Source organism: Botrytis cinerea, chromosome 7, assembly GCF_000143535.2.
Source record: "Botrytis cinerea B05.10 chromosome 7, complete sequence".
Lineage (NCBI taxonomy): Eukaryota > Fungi > Ascomycota > Leotiomycetes > Helotiales > Sclerotiniaceae > Botrytis > Botrytis cinerea.
This window is the reverse complement of record NC_037316.1, coordinates 348,347-366,513: the sequence shown is the minus strand read 5'-3', so window position 1 is coordinate 366,513 and position 18,167 is coordinate 348,347. Positions and strand designations below refer to the sequence as shown.

Here is an 18,167-nt window from a genome sequence, read left to right as displayed (position 1 = left end):
AATCCAAATATCCATGGATATTCACCATTCTGGACTTATTACGCGGTGAGAGTCTCATTATCAATGTTGAAATTGATTTCCAATCAATAAAGAACGTGATCGTGGCGGATGGGGTCTCACAAAAGTATTATTATGACGCCTTGGCAACACGCTACCCTGAGTCCCAGGGCCACCGAGGCGACTTGAGAACTCTCAGCTGCGGCAAGGTACAGGAGGCAGCACTCCCTGTTTCTGGATCCAAGTCGCTTCGAAATTTGTGTTTTGTAGTTTTTCAGCCTAACTAAACCAAGAAACACTGCAACTGTTATTGTGATACAGTAAATCACCAATCGACTTCGCGAAAACAGCTCACCAACTAACTCTACGCATCGATTGTTTCTTCATGTGTTATCTTAGACTTGAACGGCACTTTGTGCCGATATAAAAAAGACATAATCTACTAATTCTCCGCGAGATTCCATGTAAAAGCCTCCATGTGTAGCATAGCCAAATTCTTTTTCAAGTATTCCACAAACAAACCTAATACAGTCGACCTTCAACGAAAAAAAAGTTCTACCTACCAATTCTCCTTTATCGTCACTTTTGCTGACGGTGAATCAAGTATATCACATTGTTAGATCGCAGGTCAGAATGCTGTGGTAGAACTATGTATAATGTAGTAGATTGCACTAGCGCGTACAATAGTGAAAATACACGTGCTATCTAACAATTATAAATATTAGCATAATGTTCGGACAGTTCATAGTATATTGCCTTCATTGCTCCAAACACTGCTACCTGCAGTAGGTATGGTTCGCATAATATTATTATATCTTGCGAAAATTTCAACATCCCCTTGCTTCTAATGCCTTACGGAAAGTCTGCTGGAAACTGAAAACATGGTCCGCCCCAATCATTGTGTAATGCTCGCCCATTACATCGTGAAATCTTGGTTTCGATCTGCTAAAATCCGCCCATTTGCTTAAGCAATTTTTCCTCCAATCCTCTCTATTCGCTGCCACAGCTTGCAAGGGATCTGCAACAAATATATCTATCATCGCAACTGTTCCCGAGGGGTCATAGTTATTTGCCATGCTCTGCAGCCTATATGAAAGGTCGACCCAATTTCCAAGCATCTCTTCATTGAGTGAAAGCTCAAGAAGACGGTTTGGGTTTGCGACTTTGCTGATGCATTGGATGGCTTGCTTTTTGGAATATTGTCGGAGCTGTGGTGCCATTATCTCGCAATGCTCGACATCGATGAGACTAAGGAAGTAGGCCAGATGCAGCAAGCATTCGGTCCAATCAAGTTGTCTCATTCTGAATTTGATATGTGGGGGCAGGTTGAAGGATCCAAGGAAGGAAATCTCATCACCGCTCGCTTCTAGCAGTTTCGCGGTTTCAAATGCGAGCATTGTACCATACGAATAACCTGCGAGAAGATATGGACCTTTCGGTTGCTTGCTCTTTATGGCTTCGAAATATGTGTTTACTGCTTCTTTAATATCTGTGAAAAATGTTTCCCCCTTTTCGAAGCCTCGAGCACGAAGAGCAAATACTGGGCGATCAGGAAGATACTTTGCGAGATTGAGAAATACGAGAACTTCGCCAACCTGTGGTATCACAAGGTTAGCATGTCGCTTCTAAGTAGCGTTCAAGGACCTTGATCGATTCACAAGCCGTGATATCTCGGTTAAATGGTCAAGAACTTATACTGTATAAGTTTCTTATCCCCAAACAATCATACTGTCTACATCCAAATGTGTCTATGACCAAATGTGCTAACGATCCAGTTGAAAGCCTATTAAGTTGATTATAATACAAATACCGTACCATGATCTTCTCTCCAGGCTTTCATGCGTACGCACGATAATTTGAATCAGCAGAATTATAGGAAAGATTTCACTTACTCCTGGGTGAAAGAGCCATAGAGGAGCCTTTTGTCCGATATTCTGAAGTGATATGATGGGTTCATAGTTTCGTGGTTTACCGAGGTTCTCCAAAGCCGTGGCTAACTCTCGAACGGTCGAATTTTGCATCATCATGCGAATGGGAATCTCTGGGATAGAGAAGCGGCTTTGAAGTTTCTGCTTCAATCGGATTAAATGGATGGAGGTAATGCCAATCTCAAACACATGTGTATTGACGCCAAACTCTTGCGGATGGAGATCTAGATCCTCGCAAAATACTTCTTGAATGATGCGTTCACTCTCAGTACAAGGTTGTTGCATATGGGATGAATTATATATTTCGATCTGCATCTTATCAAATTCCAGGCATTTCTTATAGTCACCACGTTCAAATGCAGCTCTGATTTTGGCGCGAGAGAGTTTTCCGAGTGTCGTTTTCTGCAGCAAAGCATCGTTCAATGGCAGAACTGAAGGTCGAGAGCCAGTTTGCAACATTGTGACTTGAATAATGGCGTCTCGAGCTGCAATTCGAGCATCGACATTTTGGGGTCCAAAGGAGGGCAAGTAAACAACTTCGATTTGCTCTGATTCCGCACCAAGTGGACGAAAGGAAAAACATACTGTGTAACTCGGTGTCACACCCTCAATTCCAACCCTTCATTTTCGCAACGTCAGCTTCAATAATTTATCTAGCTGAATGATAGCTGAGCAGACTATGATGAAACAGTACTTACTCTTCGATAGCAGCCTCTAGCTCGTTCGGGAGATACTTAACGCCATTGATGTTCATGGTATCGTTTGTCCTCCCTGCCAGATGGAGCATTCCAGCTCGATCGATCGTGGCGTGATCTCCTGTTCTAAACCAGCCATCTGGAGTGAAGGAAGCTGTTGTGGCGGACTTATTATTGAAATAGGACTTGAACACGATAGGTCCACGAAGTTCAAGAAGGCCAAGTTCGTTGGCTGAAGCCCGGACAATTTCATCGCCAGCCTGAGGGATTGTAACTCGCATCTCTATTCCCGGTACGCAACGCCCAAGAGAACAGAACTGCTGCATATTATGAACATCGTATCTAGGGCAATCGAGATTATAGATAGACCCAGCGCAGGTTTCTGTCATACCACTGCGGCATCATTAGCTGAGTGGTGTTTCTCCAGTGGTAATTGAACCAAAGAAAAAGTTGAGATCTAACTTACAAGGCTGCAGAGATCACATTTGATGGTGCTCCGTATTTTTCTAGATGGCGGGAAAGAACATCACATGTCTCCACGACATTTGCCTCGCCACCGGAAACCAAAAGACGGAGACAGCTTAAGTCTAGGTAGAGACTTGTGTCCACAATAACTGTGTCTAGCTGTTTCCTCAATTTTCCCAAGAAAAAGTTTGGTGCAAATGTCCATCCCACACGATGCTTGTGTATGAGTTCCAGTAAAAACAGAGGGTTAGAAATGACATCTGGAGCCTGTACGTGAACTTGGTCTATATTAAGGTACATGGCTTCAAGGTGTATCTCTGTCAAGTTGGCGACATGGTCAAAGCCTATCCAGTTCAGGGCAGAGAAATCCTTGGGGATATCCTTCCGAACTGAAGACTTTCCAGCCATTGAGGCAAAAATTTGGCCATGAGTCAAGCAGACGGCTTTTGCGTTTCCCGTGCTGCCAGAGGTAAGCATTAATATAGCTAAGTCTTCCGGATGCTCTTCTCTTGCAACTTGACCAAGTTCGTCTATATTATCATTTTCTAAGGCGACTTGAGCGGAGAAGATGTCTTCGATAACGTATGGTCTCAGTATATCCTGATCCGAGAACTGATCTAACAAGGAACGTCTCGTTATGCAGAGGGGAGCCTTCAAGAGATTGTGTAAATGTGCAATATGTTTCAGGCGCTGGGTTTCAACATTACTGAATGGTGTTGATAGTGCAGGAATGCCTCCAGCAGCAATTACGGACCAAAACCATACGATGTTATCAAGGTGATCCGTGAAATGAAGTAAAACGATTGATCTTGGTCTGAAGTTGGAGATACGTGACAGGAATCTTGCGTTGTGGATCACTTGGAACTCTAAATCTTTGTATAACGTCTTCACACTGTTTCTGCTTCCCAGTGGATAAGTGACAATACCGCGCCCGTCGTCTCTGCTAGCGCAGAGCCTCAGAATGCTTATTATGTTAGCTGGGGCCATTTCGTGCTAATGCTGTGGTACTCAGGGTGGAGTCAATGCAGGTGGAGGATAATTCTTTTGAAAGAGATCAAGATATGTCGAGCTAGCTTCACAGCATCAAAGGTTCTTATCCCAAGAAAATCCCGCTGTACAATGGCAGATATTATATCCTGGACTAGACGTCTAAAGATGCTTTCTTCATTATTACGTTATATGTCATCTCTAAGCTATTCTGTGTAGCTGTAATACTTTTTGCAAATCACTCAGCTGATATCTCCATGTCTTGTTTAAACGAGGAATTGCAAAATTTGAAAAGCCGGTTCGGAGATACTAAAGGATTTATAAGCTGCTGGGAATTATAATGTAACACAAAGATTCAACCGGAGACTATTCAAGTCACCAAACATGTGAGTGTAGAATAAGGTTATCTTAATATTATAAGCGTTAACTAGCAAAGTTTTCGCAGGAATTAACGAAACGCCACGTTTATGCTTCAAGGACGGCAATGCTGTGCTGACTTCGTCGTTTAGCCAGCAGCAATGCATGAGTACCTTATGTCTAGAAAGGGTGATTTCCGAGGCATTGGCGCTGGTGATCGATAACGCGAGATTAAAAGAGTTAGCCAGTGAAATGATCAAGTAAGTTCTGCCAATTTTCCGCCTCCCTTCTTATTGGGTGTTACAAAGATCCTTAACTGTCACTAAGATCTGACATGCTGTGTGTGAGGAGATCCATGTTCCATGTTCCGCATCCCATAGACATGTATTACCTCACGCCATAGCTGTCGTGTATTCTTCAATACCCCAATTTTCACCTTTAACCTCTTCTGGATCTCAATAAAAAATAGTATACCCCTTGGAAAATCCGTTATGATTAGCAAATCTGGGATGATTACTTCCTTGGCTACTGAGACTATTGGTACGATTTACGTACTCCGCGCCCGGTGAAGGGTTTGGAAGACACCTACACGAGTGTCTGTTGGATTCAATGTAACTCAATCTTATGGAGAGACCGGGGAGGCAGTCAGTCAATTTTGAGTGAATAATTTTCATTGTAACATTCATATGATTGTCGCCTCTTTCCTTTCTCCCTTCCAATGGCTATGCCGCCATTCACAATCATACCACAGCACCCACCCAGGTATATCACAACAGAAATTTTGTGCTTGATATCAGAAAGACAAAAGTTATCGCAATGGCTCCACGTCTTGCATTTATCGGTATGGGTTTGATGGGCCAGGTAAGTTTTACCTTCTTAATCTACGATTTCTCCATATTTACTGAAAGTTAATTGCGTAGGGTATCACAAAGAATCTGGTCGAAAAGGGAGAATTTGAAAAACCTCTAATTCTCTACAATCGAACACAAAGCCGTGCCGAAGAGCAAAGCGCACGTATTGGACACTCAATAGTGTCCAGTTCTTTGTCTGAGGTCGTATCAAAAGCCGACATTATCTGGTCATGTATTCAAAACGAGGAGGCCGTAACAGAAATGTTCAAGTCCCTCTCCAGTTTTGATATCCGTGGGAAATTGTTCGTGGAAAGCTCAACGATCCCGGCTGAGACCGCAGATAGTCTCTCGAAGCAAATCTTGGATGCTGGTGCCGAGTTTGTTTCTATGCCTGGTTAGTAATTTTAGTGAATTGTAATTGAAGTGCTAATAATACTGGCAGTTTTTGGTGAGCCTAGTCTAGCATATGCTGGGAATCTAGTTTGCGTTCCAGCAGGCCCTCGGGAGTCGGTTGCCCGTATAAAACCTTACCTTGTGGGCGTGTCAGTTTGAAGTTTTCACCTCCCCTCAAGACTTTTTTCTAATGTTTATCAGAGTAGCAAAAGCAATTATCGATCTCAGTGGAGAGAGTCCCGGTAAAGCTGCTCTATTAAAGATGATAGGAAATGTTCTAATCGTGTCGACAATGGAGACTGTGGCTGAAGTGAGCGTACTTGCAGCGAAAACTGGGATAGGTAACTCCCATATCCAAGAGTTGATCTCGAACTATTATAAAGTCGGTCCCCCAATATACGCGAAGAAAATGCATGCAGGTGATTACTACAAACATGAGGTGAGGAGCTAGCAATCACTTGAGAAAACTTGGTCGTTGCTAATTTGACACGCAATAAAGCCAATGGTCGAGACTTCCAAAGCTATCGATCTTAGTTCAAAAGTTCTTGAGCTAGCGGCATCCGTTGGAGTGCCGCTAAAAGGGTATGAAGTTGGAATCGAGCATATGGTTGCTGCAAGAGACATTGCTGGTCCAAAAGCTGATATTCTCAGCATTTATGGAGCTGTTAGAATGGAGAGCAACTTAAAATTTCAGAACAGTGATGAGAAATAGTTGTAATGACTTACGGTGGATATCGGAAAGTGAGGTTTCTTATACAGATACTGCGCAGTAAATTTGTGATGGTTAAATTCATGTACTAGAATAGAAAGAAATCAAGTTACCAACAGCTATAGACCACAATGGATGATACGTTTACAGGAAATAAGAAAACAAATTTCGCTAGATAAAATAAGGTATTAATTTCAACGCAGAAAAGGCTGGTCTTTTCAAATTCCTAAACTTGAACAACTTTCATCACACTCTCATATACAGGAGCATTATAAACCCAAGTTTCAATTCTCTTGAGTCCCACTGTAGCGAGGAGATTATCCCACTGCGACTGTGTTCTTTCCTGAGACGCATGTGCACACATCATTTCGAGATCAATCGTAGTCACATTCATAGAGACCCCTGTATCTGGCAGAATCATTTCATCAATGAGAATGACCGAATTTTCACCCATACCTGCTTTCGTATTCTCAAGAATCTCGCGGCACTTATCATCTGGCCAATCATGAAGAACATGAGCCAAATAGTAATACTTTGCATCTAAAACACATAGATTAGATGCTGCTATAAATGAAAATTTTGCTTGATGCTTTACATACCTTTGATAGGTTGTGGTTTGAAGAAATCGTAAACCATTGGTTCGATTCCCGGTGTTGAAAGAGCGGCCTTTATGTTCTCTGGCAGATCTTGAAGAATGATTCTACCAGGAATATTAGGAAACATTGTCTTGAAGTGTACGCAGTTATGGCCGATATTTCCACCTATGTCAACAAGTAACGGAGCCTTCGGATCAAGCTCTTTTGTCTCGGATTCGATTGGATAAACTGACATCCACATCTCTTGTACACTTTGACGACGACCAGCCATATACTCTTGGTAATATCTAAGGTTTTTGGGATTCTGGCCAAACCATTCAAAAGCTGACCCGGGAAAATTAAATGCATCTTGAAAAACCGTATGAAAAGGGTCTTTTGGGTTTTGATAATTCGTTTTCTTCAGGAACTCTGGTAGCATTTGATACATTGGTCCTGAAGTCTCAAACCTAATACTTTATTAGCGTTCAGGTAGGAAGTAACATTTGAAGGATTTTTATGGAATACCCGTGGCAAACACCGGCTTGACTCCCTTCAACCACCAAATTCTTGGTTACATTAGTAGCAGAAAAAACATCTTTACCAGTTTCTTCGATTACAGCGACTGAAGCTAAAAATCGCATCAACCTCCCTAAACATTTATGATTGCGTTAATATTATGGAAAGATCCAACGTCGACTTCGACTGACCAATAAGTTGGCTATCACCACCAGTAGTTTTGACAATTTCATCAAGACTGAGTGGAGATCTGCGAGCCTCCAGTATGTCGAATAGTTTGAGATCGATACCGACGCGAATCACCGCAGCTTCTTCATGCTAAAACGCTTCGAGTCAGAATTCGTACCAAACTCAAATAATAGAACTTACCAAGTGGCTTATTCTTTTCACAGTGTCATCCACGCTTTCTAGCGAATGTGCTAAAGTATGAAGATCACGGATTAAGGATGACTTCGCCGTGTCACCAAGTGTATTGGCGATTTGTCTGATTTGGCCAAAGATAGCTTCCATTTTGATTTGACTGTTTAAGCTATCTGAGGTGGAAGAAAACGTAGATAGATGGCAATGCAGTTGATTATCACACTCAACAATCAGACAAAGATCAAAAAAGCAGAAATTTGATGATACTCAGAAAAGAGTGCTATTGTAGTCGCATGGAGGCTGTTCCTAACTGAGAGCTTGCTTCACTGGGGTTCCAGCGGGGTATAAGACGTGAGTCATGGGCTATAGGCTAGCTAGCTTACACTCCCGAGGTCATTCTCAGGGATTTCTATGAGAGCGCTAAGCCCTGGGTTGCACGTGAAAGTAACGAATTGCTCGTTGAAAAGGGTCCTCCGGGGGTGTTAGAGCCTTGATCTGGTCCTGTTTGCTTTTCCGCTCCCATTAGCATTATGACATTCTAAGCCCTAAAGACAAGTTTCACAGGGAACGTTGAAGCTTGTCTTCTTCAAATTCGTTCCTTATTTTGTGTGCATGCTGACTGGACGGACGCCAGTACTATATCTAGTATTACCTAGGTAGCACTGGCACGCAAAAAGAATTTTGGCGAGACGCTATTGGTGCACCGGAACTCTTTTCAGTAATGGCTTTCTTTCGCCCAATACAATTTCCAATTTCACGGGGAAAGATTGCTTTGTCCCCGTAGCTTATTAGGGTAATATTAAAATCAAATCTGTTGAATTAGAGCAGCTTGTTGCTTGATTTCAACATACATGTGATCCAACAAGAGGATAAATCAGACAAAATGCGGGGAGCAAAATCGGGATCGGGAGAATTAACCAGGTCGGCTTACTGTTGCATTAGCAAGTTCCCACCCCCGGCGCTTGAACAGGGTCTTATTTCGACATACAATCCCTGCCAGTAAGCTTACAACTGGGGCGGGAGAAATCAATCGGGGGATTTTAATCATTCTGAGCTCCACCACCGGCACTTGAACAGGGAGCGGGTGAATATGTCCTAGCTTCTACTCCAGCTATGGGGCGCTAGTGTTGTCGTTTAAAAATTCGTAAATATGATGTTCTCTTTTTAAAGGGGTAAGGTTAGTTTTGAAAAAGCAATTTTTACAAACCATGCCCATTTTTTAAAATTCCGACATCCCTATTAAGGCGCCATAAACAGAAGTCAAAAATCATATGAAGAAAAAGCCTTCGTTCATGTAATAATGAGGCACAAAATTGAGGCGCAATATTATCTCTCAAAAGCCGCCCCGAAATCATATCATACTGCTTCACCGATCATCTTATTTGGAGAATGACCAAAGACTGAAGACGAATCGTTTTGCTTCTCTACCCTCCACCAATGCTGTCCTGATAAATATCAAATATATAAGCAACAAGTAATAGAGCGATGTATACTTATGGCCGGCCATGTTATCCTTTTATCCTTTCAAGCCGTGCCTATTCAGGTAAGAGTCGTACCCAATTAAGATAATGATGATACTGCCAAGTATTTCATTACCACCACAATGACATTACCACGACCACTATAATGACCTAGACAGCAAGACTGATAAGGATACATGAGCACTAATAATCATTATGTCTTTATTGGTACACTGGGTGGCACTGCTTCCAATCTGAAATTTTGCTTGTACAGTAGCCTTAACCTTACCAATCGAAAAGAAAAGTACCTAGGGTGTAGTTTGGAGTAAAAGACAACATGGCCAATCGTACAGCCTGTGTAACCACACAAACGGCAATGTCATGCCTTCAACGCTTCTTTTTCTCTCCTAACAACTTCTCCTCACAGTGAATTCATTCTGTGCTCTAGCAACAAGAGCCACGAAGAAATACAGGATGGAGAACACTGCGACAAAATCCTCATCTCCAGAAGATGACGAGAAGACAGTTGAACGAAACCCTAGCTCCAGCGATTCCAAAATCAATGGCTCTAGACTGAGGTTAGAGACTAAACCAGTTGACGAGGTTGAGTACCAGGTGGAATACGTATCCGGAGTGAAATTAGCAATCATTATTGCAAGCGTCGCATTTTCCTGTTTTCTTGTTCTAGTAGATAATATGATCGTTAGTACGGTATGCTGTTCTCTATTTTCCATTCTCCAGATTTTGTCTGATATCTTGACATACAGGCTATTCCGCGTATAACTAATCAGTTCAAATCTCTCAGAGATGTTGGATGGTACGCCAGTGCATATCAGTTTGGAAGGTATGCTATCCTTTTTCATTATCCAAGATAAAGCAGAAGAATCAAGAGTTGAAAATCCTCCAGTGCAGCTCCACAGCCTTTGACAGGCAAAATTTACACTCATTTCAAGACGAAGGTATTGTTTTCTAGAAAAAAAACCGCATTGTTTTTGCTGACAAGATATCTAGTGGGTCTTTCTGACCTTCTTCTCAATCTTCGAGCTAGGATCGCTTTTATGTGGTGTGGCCAATTCTTCTGTTATGTTGATATGTGGCAGAGCCGTCGCTGGTTTGGGTGCTGCCGGCATTCTAAGTGGTGCTCTTACTATAATTTCTAGCTGCGCAGCGCCAGAGAAACGCGCAAGTATGTAATGAACATCTCCTGCGGAAACACTCACATGATTATTTGGAACTCAAGGTTGCTGACTTTACTTCATAGATCTAATTGGGATAACTCTAGGCCGTGAGTGCTCTTCCGCCGATATAAGACGCAAGCTAAAGTTAATATACCAGTCAACCAACTCGGACTTGTCGTAGGACCGTTACTCGGTGGCGTATTCACAACGTTTACTACATGGCGCTGGTGTAAGTGAAATGTCCCATGATCCCTCCATCTATTCTAACAAGCTTAGGCTTTTACATCAATCTGCCACTCGGAGCTGTTTCGTCGATTGCCATTATCTTACTTCGCATTCCCGAGCAAACGCGCAAAGCACCGATTCGAACTATTCTTCCTAAGCTACATCACTATCTCGACTTGATCGGATTTTGTCTCTTTGCACCAGCCATAGTGATGCTTCTTCTCGCACTTCAATATGGAGGGAATCAATTTGCATGGAACTCTTCACAAGTCATCGGGCTATTCTGCGGCTTTGCAGCAACTATTGTTGTTTGGTATTGGTGGAACAGTCGGCTTGGTGACAAAGCTATGCTCCCGCTTTCATTGGTTACCAAACGGGTTGTCGCGATGGCTGTTCTCTATCAGGCCTTCATGATGGCCTGTCTTTACGGAGCGATCTGTTTTCTTCCCATATATTTCCAGGCTATCTTAAATACCAATGCCATGCTCAGCGGTGTATACTTGCTGCCAACAATCCTTCCGCAGCTATTTATGGCCGGACTTTCGGGTCCAATGAGTAAGTTGGCGAAGAATTCATCGCTAATTCGATATCTTCATTATGACTGACGTTTTTACTAGTAATGAAAGTGGGATATCTGATCCCTTTCGCGATTTTCTCGACGGTTCTGATGTCTATTGGCGCTGGCTTGTATTCGACACTAGGTCCTAATAGTTCAAGTGGAAAATGGGCTGGATTTCAAGTCCTTTCTGGAATTGGCTCAGGCGCTGGTCTTCAAGTGGTTCGTCGTCATGTCTCTAAGCAAATTTGGAAGTTATTACTAATATAATATATAGACCATCATTGCAATACAAGCAGCAACAACAGGAGAAGAGCTTTCATCTGCAATGGCCTTCCTTATCTTTGGACAAACATTAGGTCCTGCTATCGTCCTGGTTATATGCAACGTAATCTTTGATAACGCTCTTGAATCACAACTTCCCCAGCATGCACCGCACATCAACGCTACTGCCATTATCGACGCTGGAGCTACAGGATTCCGAGCCTTTGTTGATGAAACTGATCTTCCTGGTGTTTTACTGGCATACTCTAATAGTATAGATCGCGCTTTCTACTTAGTGGCTGCTATGGGCGTAATGTGTGGGTTCGTTCTTTGGGGATTGGGTTGGCAAAATGTGAGCATAAAAGCAACGGATGAACAGAATGGACAGGATAAAAAAGTAAAAGAAAGCACAGAGAATGGAATCACAAAGGCGTAGGGTTGAAAGAAGAAAGAATTTTTCATTCATCTAAGCGTAAGTCACGAGTAAAATTTGCTATGCATCTATTGGGCTAAGGTTTAGAAAAGAACGACATAGCATAGCATAGATCAATTCCCATTCATTAGTAATAACGAAGTATATTGTATTCTTTTTCTGACTCAACGCCTTTTTTAATTATGATAGAACAGTCCACAAGCCAAGATTCCACCCTGGCTCGCTAATTTTCATCGCCTGCTCTTATTATAGCCTGAAGCATAATTATTACAGGACAGGCAACTAATAGATATTAAAGCCTAAAAATCTACCTTGCTACTTCGTACAGTATTCTGATACGACTGAGTGATTACATCAGAATCTCGCAGAACAATACTACCGTTACACACTTGTATCACTTACTACCAAAAAGAGCAGTATCTTTCGATCCCGGCATTCGAAATTTTACGAGGCTGGATAGATACCAAGCCTTTTAAATTTAATGTAACCTCTAGGCAATGCAGGAGATCGATCTTCTATAGGCTCACTCGGTGAGACGTGATTATCCAAGAAAAAGACGATTACAAATGAAGATTTTGCTGACCACCCTCTTCCATATTTGAATCCTAAGCCTTTTGGATTCAATATAACCTCTATGCAATGTGAAGATCAATCTTCTGCCGGCTTACTCGGTGGGAAGTGATTATTGCAGAAAAAGATCACTCCAGACGAAAATTTTGCTGACCACCCTCTTTCATATTTAAATGCATTGAGTTTGGAAGGATCGTCCAGCGCTTATGCTGACAACGATTTTGATTTTCCCACAGGCAAACGCCACACGGATTTACAGCCGGATTAGTCCTGATCAGAATGTGGATGTGAGCCAATGAAGGGGTATATAAAAACATGCCACAGAAAAAGCCGATGCACCTTCTCTTCTTGTTAGAGTACTCCATATTCTTTGCGGGGTGTAAAGTTTTGAGACTCCAAGGCTCGAAATGAGGAGAAAAATGATAGCAAACTCTCCGCAGACGTGTGCATTCTAACACTCAACTACGATAGACTGCTCATTCAATACTGCCGATTTCTTACAGAGTAATTTTAGATCTAAGAGCCGCTACTCATTTCCTCTTCTGAATGTCAATAGCAATTATGTCTTGGACAATGGGCACTCAATTACTTCTATTAGTTTTGTTGATTACAGTTATCATACTCTCACGGCTTCTTTTTCAGACATTCTTCCAAAACAAGGACGAAGTTGATGTATGGACCAAAGTTGAACCCATTGGTGTCTCATCCGGCGGCATTTTCTCATGGACTCGTGCTGTAATCGGATCCGCATTCTCCTATCAGCAGAACACGCAAGATGGGTACGACAAGTTTTGCAAAGCTCAAAATCGGCCATTCATTCTCCCTACTATGTGGACAGGAGGCTCTGTAGTTGTGCTTCCACCATCGTTACTACATCTAACCCAGAAGGTCTATCCTTCGATGGCTCGCCATCAAGCCAAAATGGATCACCTCCAGCTACCTTATATGATTTCCGACCGCGATGTGATAGACAATCTCATCCAATTTGATATTGCTCGCAAGAAGCTTAGACAAGCAGAAGTAGTCAGCTCCCTCGCCGCCATAACAGAAGAAGAAATTGATGTAGCATTCCGCAAATATTGGGGAACCTCTGAAACGTGGACGAGCATAAATGCTTGGGACAATTGCACACGAGTTATCACGCAGGCCGGATTCCGCATTCTCATCGGATTACCTCTTTGCCGTGATGAATCCTTGTTGGAGAATGCAAGGATGTATGCGAATTATCTCTTTAAAGGAACATCTATCATCAACTGTCTGCCCCCCTTTTCCAGGCCAGTGCTAGCGAGAATCATATCATGGCCATCAAAGTACTACCAGGCACGTTGCCGAAGAATACTTAGGCCGTTGATCGAGCAGAGGATCCGTGGATTCAAGGATCACAAGGCAGGGTCCGAAAAACCGGTACATACCTAACTATAAAGTACTATGTGTCGTTACTGACGAATAGCTTTAGGATGATTTTCTCCAATGGTTAATTGAACATTGCAGTAAATTAGATGCAAAAGAAATGGAACCCGACAAGATTTCTGACCGAATTCTCGTCTTGTGCATTGCATTTGTCTTTGCAATGGGTTACATTTTCTGTAGTTCTGTGCTTGATCTCTACAAGAGTCCAGAGAAGACCTCATTTGTCGCTGGATTGGTTGCGGAATGCAAATGTGTATCCGCAGAACATGGAGGCTTGTCGACAAAACAAGCAGTTGACAGCCTATTTCGTGTCGATTCCGCGTTACGCGAGTCCATGCGCGTTTCTGATGTTGGGGCCACCAGCATTCCAATAGATGTCGTCTCAGGCAAAGTCGACCTCGGTAACGGAATTCAGATCCCTTCAGGCATGCGAATGGTTTTTGCTACACAGCCAATGCACCTCGATCCCGACTCCTACCCAAATCCTCTGCGATATGACGCTTTCCGCTTCTCGCGAAAGTATGAGGAAATAGAGAAATGCGAGCAAGAGCTTGGCGAGCGAGAACTTTGCACCACTATCACCGAATCCTTCCTGCCCTTTGGATATGGGAAATTTCAATGCCCTGGACGCTGGTTCGCTACCCAGACAATCAAGCAAGCTCTTGCTTATGTTGCCATGAACTATGATATTGAGTTTGATGGCAGGCAGTATAAGAGACAAGCTTTGCTGAACATGATGCTACCGCCTGAATATGTGGAAATGAGTGTTCGTCGTCGAAGGGCATGAGTTTGGCGTAAGAGCTTCGAGAAAGTGTTATCTGGTGATAGTTATAAATTCCCGTAGGAAGTAACTTGAACAATAATGATTTGTTCCTTTCATTCAACAGTGCTCATTCTATCTACGTTCTATTAGATTGCACACTCTGCTCGTAGCTTCGAGGTTCTCTCAGTACTAGGATCCAGATCGAGTCCAACATACGATCCAAAGAATTAATGTAACACTGCAATTTGAGACCAGCAAATTCGGCCGGCCTTACTGCTCTGTGCAGTCAACAAGATTGGAAAATTCTTGGCTCCGAACGTTACATTTAGGCATAATGTGTATTTATCAATAGGCAACACGAGCTGGGCGCTGCAAAAAGATGTGTTTATGTCCGTTTGACATAAGGCTCTTTCACCGGAACATTAATAAGCTTATGATTACCGAATGCGACCTAGGGTCGTAACACTCATCGCAAAATTTAACCATAAATAATCTTCAAATTTGCCGGCATGCAGAACGTATCATAACCAGTAATGTGTCCCGGGGTGTAATGTAGATCATACACGGGGTAAATAAACTTTTTCGAATTTTAGCTCGTATTTTTAACGTCACATTAACCTACCCAGGTAGTTAACACAACCCCTCCGCGTCTGACAAGATCCTGTCCTGTCTTCTGGGCGTGGGGGATCTGACAAGCATCAAGCCAAGCAGCTTCGCCGTCCACAAATATTCCTGCGCGGCAAATATATCCAGCAGATATGGTTAGATACTCTGTTAAAGACTTCGTAAGCCTACGTGAATCCTCTGAGCCTTTCACCCCGCAACCGCACTACCAAATTTTTCCATCTTTGTCTCTAGAACCTAAATTCTCTTGAATCTCCTTTCTTTTAACAATTATCGGACCCAGTTTATCTTAATCGGTACTGGCCATCTTCCAAACCAATTCTCAACCTGGACTTCTCGACTCCGTCAAATCCGAGTGTCTCTCTCGGTTTCGTCATAGAGTTTCCCATCTTCCGCGGTGGATATGGAAGGGAAAAATGCGCTGCTCGGCACACCAGTGGCATTCACCATTTTGGCCGTCATTGCTGTTGCCATTCGCTTTTGGGTGCGCATTACACATAATGCTAGGTTAGGATGGGACGATTGGCTTATGCTTATAGCTATGGTAAGTGACGGCAAATACATTCCCCAGAAACCACGACAGACAGCACTCACGATTCTTTCATATAGGTAGACCAGATTGTCGCCCGTGTTTTAACCACCATCTCGATAGCGTATCAATTTCGCAACCCCCCCAGCTTTCAAGACCAGGTTAATGCGTTGAAATATAATTACATCGCGGGCCCACCTCAATTGACAGTCTCTGTGATCGCAAGACTGTCGGTCACCATCTTGTTGATTCGCTTATTTGGTGTACATCTTTGGTTGAAGAGATATTTGATCGTCTTGATGACGATTTTGAGTCTGCTTACAGCGGGTGTGATCATTATCTCTTTCGCCCAAATAACTCCAGTTCAAGCTATTTGGAACCCGATGATACCTGTGACAAAACAATGGAATCCAGATCTTTGGCTGTATTTTGCTGTCTTCAATCAAAGTGAGTGGTAGCCGTTTGTGCCAGTGCGTTAATTTAACAAAGCGTTCGCTGATTATCATGAAAGCTACTTCGACACTTTCTGATATAACCTTTGTCTTGTTCCCGGCTTTTATTATTTGGCATTTGTATGTACATTCTAAGATTCCCTGTCCTTTCTTCACAATCATTTCATAAATCTTTACCTGACTGTTTTCCACTCCTAGAAATATGCCACGACGCCAAAAATTCGGTCTCATCTTTCTCTTAGCACTATCACTCTTCGTCATGATCATGTCAATCTTGAAAACCGTCTGGGTAGTCGATTCATACCACGGCAGCAAGACTCTTGAGCATTACAACCAAACCGCGATTCTGACACTCGGTCTCTTGGAAGGAGACATGGTCATCATCATGGGATGCATCCCGACATTCGGGCGCTCCGTCATCAACGCTAAATTCTCTCTGCTAGGTCCGACCATTTTAAGTTATTTCGGCAAATTCAGATCTACGAGAGATGCATCTACAGATAAAGACAAGTCCGATAGATCATACCGCACTTCTTCTAATCCGTATGAGAATTTGGAGTTGAGCTCAAGGAGGTTACCTCTCAATTCAGATCATAGTCTTGGAAACACAAAGTCGGCGGAGACACGCACGAAGGATATAAGTCAAGATAGATTGGTGAGGGAATATGAAGCATAGACATCCATCTTAGCGAAGGGGAGCTTTCTTTCGCTTGGAATGGAAAGAAGGTGTAGTATGAGTTGATTGTATGAATTGATGATTTAGAAGAGATGGAAAAATGCTACGGAGTATGATATATGAATTTATTCTCAAAATTCAACAGGTCCCACAGTCGATTTCTTTACTTCGAGGATTGAATTTGTTCAGAGAAAATTGCTTTTGGATTCTCGTCTATTAACTGCCTGAAAAATTCACACGTTTTATACACCGCAGACATTTACGGTACAACTTACTAGCATGCAAAATAAGCCTTGTTATAAATTACTAAAGGAAATCCAATATATTTTGAGTATTACTTGACGGGCCTTCTGCTCAGGAATTACTAACCAAGACATATACATAATATACATCACAAATTTCCACAATACACAAGAGATTTAAGCTCAAGACTTGAGCCATCAAATACTTCAGTCCGATGATTCGGATCACAACCTAGCGAACCATAGTTCGACAGACAAACCTTTGACTTTTCGAAAAGCTCGATGTACGCTATACCGACCCTAGCAAGTCTGAGAAGAAAAAAAGCAAGAGACTCGAATCAGAATAGAAATTAAGAAAGAAAGAAACCGTCTACCTCCATACCCAAACAGAGAAAGAAACCCCCTAATCTCAGCCCATCTCAATACACTCCGCTCAACACATCATTAAAAATTCATTTCATACATAGATATTCCTATACCCATCATCGCCCCCGAAAACCGCTCCCAATCCATTAGATAATAATCTCGATTCTCATAGTATCTCACTAAATATGACTTCTATAACCACCCGATTTCCCCTTCCAGTAAACCGAGGAGAGAATCTCACCTTCCATTTCAGTCCTCAATAAACAAGCACAGAAGAAAAGGCCCGATATTATAATATTCGAATATCAGAAAACAAAAGAGTACGCCAGCCCGCCATGCCAAGCTCCCGCGAGGGGAAATATGACAAATATATGTATGCATGGAAGAACCGGGGACATCTCCGTACACCCAAGAGTTTCTCCCACCCATGCACTCAGAGAAATCTCTTCGTGAGCATTCGTCTGTTTCGTGTATGCGGAGATGCTAGTAGCAAACGGCCAAACCCCGAAAAAATGCAAGTGATAGACTTACATACTGCGGATTTTCGGTCTGGTCCCGGAAGACAGACTGTTCAACTGACACTCTC

The 18,167-nt window shown here is 42.6% G+C and overlaps 6 protein-coding genes across 6 annotated transcripts; 4 read left to right on the top strand and 2 right to left on the bottom strand.

Annotated features, from left to right (window-relative positions):
- Positions 1 to 684: 684 nt before the first annotated feature.
- Positions 685 to 4,170, bottom strand: BCIN_07g01010 (hypothetical protein). Its single transcript, XM_024693820.1, has 4 exons — positions 3,087 to 4,170; positions 2,624 to 3,013; positions 1,890 to 2,544; positions 685 to 1,592 (listed from the first exon to the last, which is right to left on the bottom strand). Exons 1-4 carry the CDS (start codon positions 4,070 to 4,072, stop codon positions 825 to 827), a joined length of 2,799 nt encoding a protein of 932 aa, XP_024549609.1. The 5' UTR covers positions 4,073 to 4,170; the 3' UTR covers positions 685 to 824.
- Positions 4,171 to 5,149: 979 nt separating this feature from the next.
- Positions 5,150 to 6,497, top strand: BCIN_07g01000 (hypothetical protein). The gene is made up of 5 exons (XM_024693819.1): positions 5,150 to 5,290; positions 5,350 to 5,674; positions 5,723 to 5,822; positions 5,875 to 6,112; positions 6,173 to 6,497. Exons 1-5 carry the CDS (start codon positions 5,246 to 5,248, stop codon positions 6,383 to 6,385), a joined length of 921 nt encoding a protein of 306 aa, XP_024549608.1. The 5' UTR covers positions 5,150 to 5,245; the 3' UTR covers positions 6,386 to 6,497.
- Positions 6,498 to 6,554: 57 nt separating this feature from the next.
- Positions 6,555 to 8,393, bottom strand: BCIN_07g00990 (hypothetical protein). The gene is made up of 5 exons (XM_001556051.2): positions 7,843 to 8,393; positions 7,665 to 7,791; positions 7,483 to 7,606; positions 6,982 to 7,424; positions 6,555 to 6,922 (listed from the first exon to the last, which is right to left on the bottom strand). The coding sequence occupies exons 1-5, from the start codon at positions 7,981 to 7,983 to the stop codon at positions 6,609 to 6,611; spliced, it is 1,149 nt and encodes a 382-aa protein (XP_001556101.1). The 5' UTR covers positions 7,984 to 8,393; the 3' UTR covers positions 6,555 to 6,608.
- A 1,326-nt stretch (positions 8,394 to 9,719) lies between these two features.
- On the top strand, positions 9,720 to 12,200 carry BCIN_07g00980 (hypothetical protein). The gene is made up of 9 exons (XM_024693818.1): positions 9,720 to 10,004; positions 10,061 to 10,137; positions 10,201 to 10,252; positions 10,305 to 10,479; positions 10,555 to 10,578; positions 10,629 to 10,700; positions 10,748 to 11,251; positions 11,314 to 11,474; positions 11,530 to 12,200. Exons 1-9 carry the CDS (start codon positions 9,768 to 9,770, stop codon positions 11,950 to 11,952), a joined length of 1,725 nt encoding a protein of 574 aa, XP_024549607.1. The 5' UTR covers positions 9,720 to 9,767; the 3' UTR covers positions 11,953 to 12,200.
- A 554-nt stretch (positions 12,201 to 12,754) lies between these two features.
- Positions 12,755 to 14,808, top strand: BCIN_07g00970 (hypothetical protein). The gene is made up of 2 exons (XM_024693817.1): positions 12,755 to 13,923; positions 13,976 to 14,808. Exons 1-2 carry the CDS (start codon positions 13,066 to 13,068, stop codon positions 14,714 to 14,716), a joined length of 1,599 nt encoding a protein of 532 aa, XP_024549606.1. The 5' UTR covers positions 12,755 to 13,065; the 3' UTR covers positions 14,717 to 14,808.
- Positions 14,809 to 15,344: 536 nt separating this feature from the next.
- BCIN_07g00960 (hypothetical protein) lies at positions 15,345 to 17,242 on the top strand. The gene is made up of 4 exons (XM_024693816.1): positions 15,345 to 15,860; positions 15,926 to 16,292; positions 16,357 to 16,417; positions 16,496 to 17,242. The coding sequence occupies exons 1-4, from the start codon at positions 15,720 to 15,722 to the stop codon at positions 16,971 to 16,973; spliced, it is 1,047 nt and encodes a 348-aa protein (XP_024549605.1). The 5' UTR covers positions 15,345 to 15,719; the 3' UTR covers positions 16,974 to 17,242.
- Positions 17,243 to 18,167: the final 925 nt, after the last annotated feature.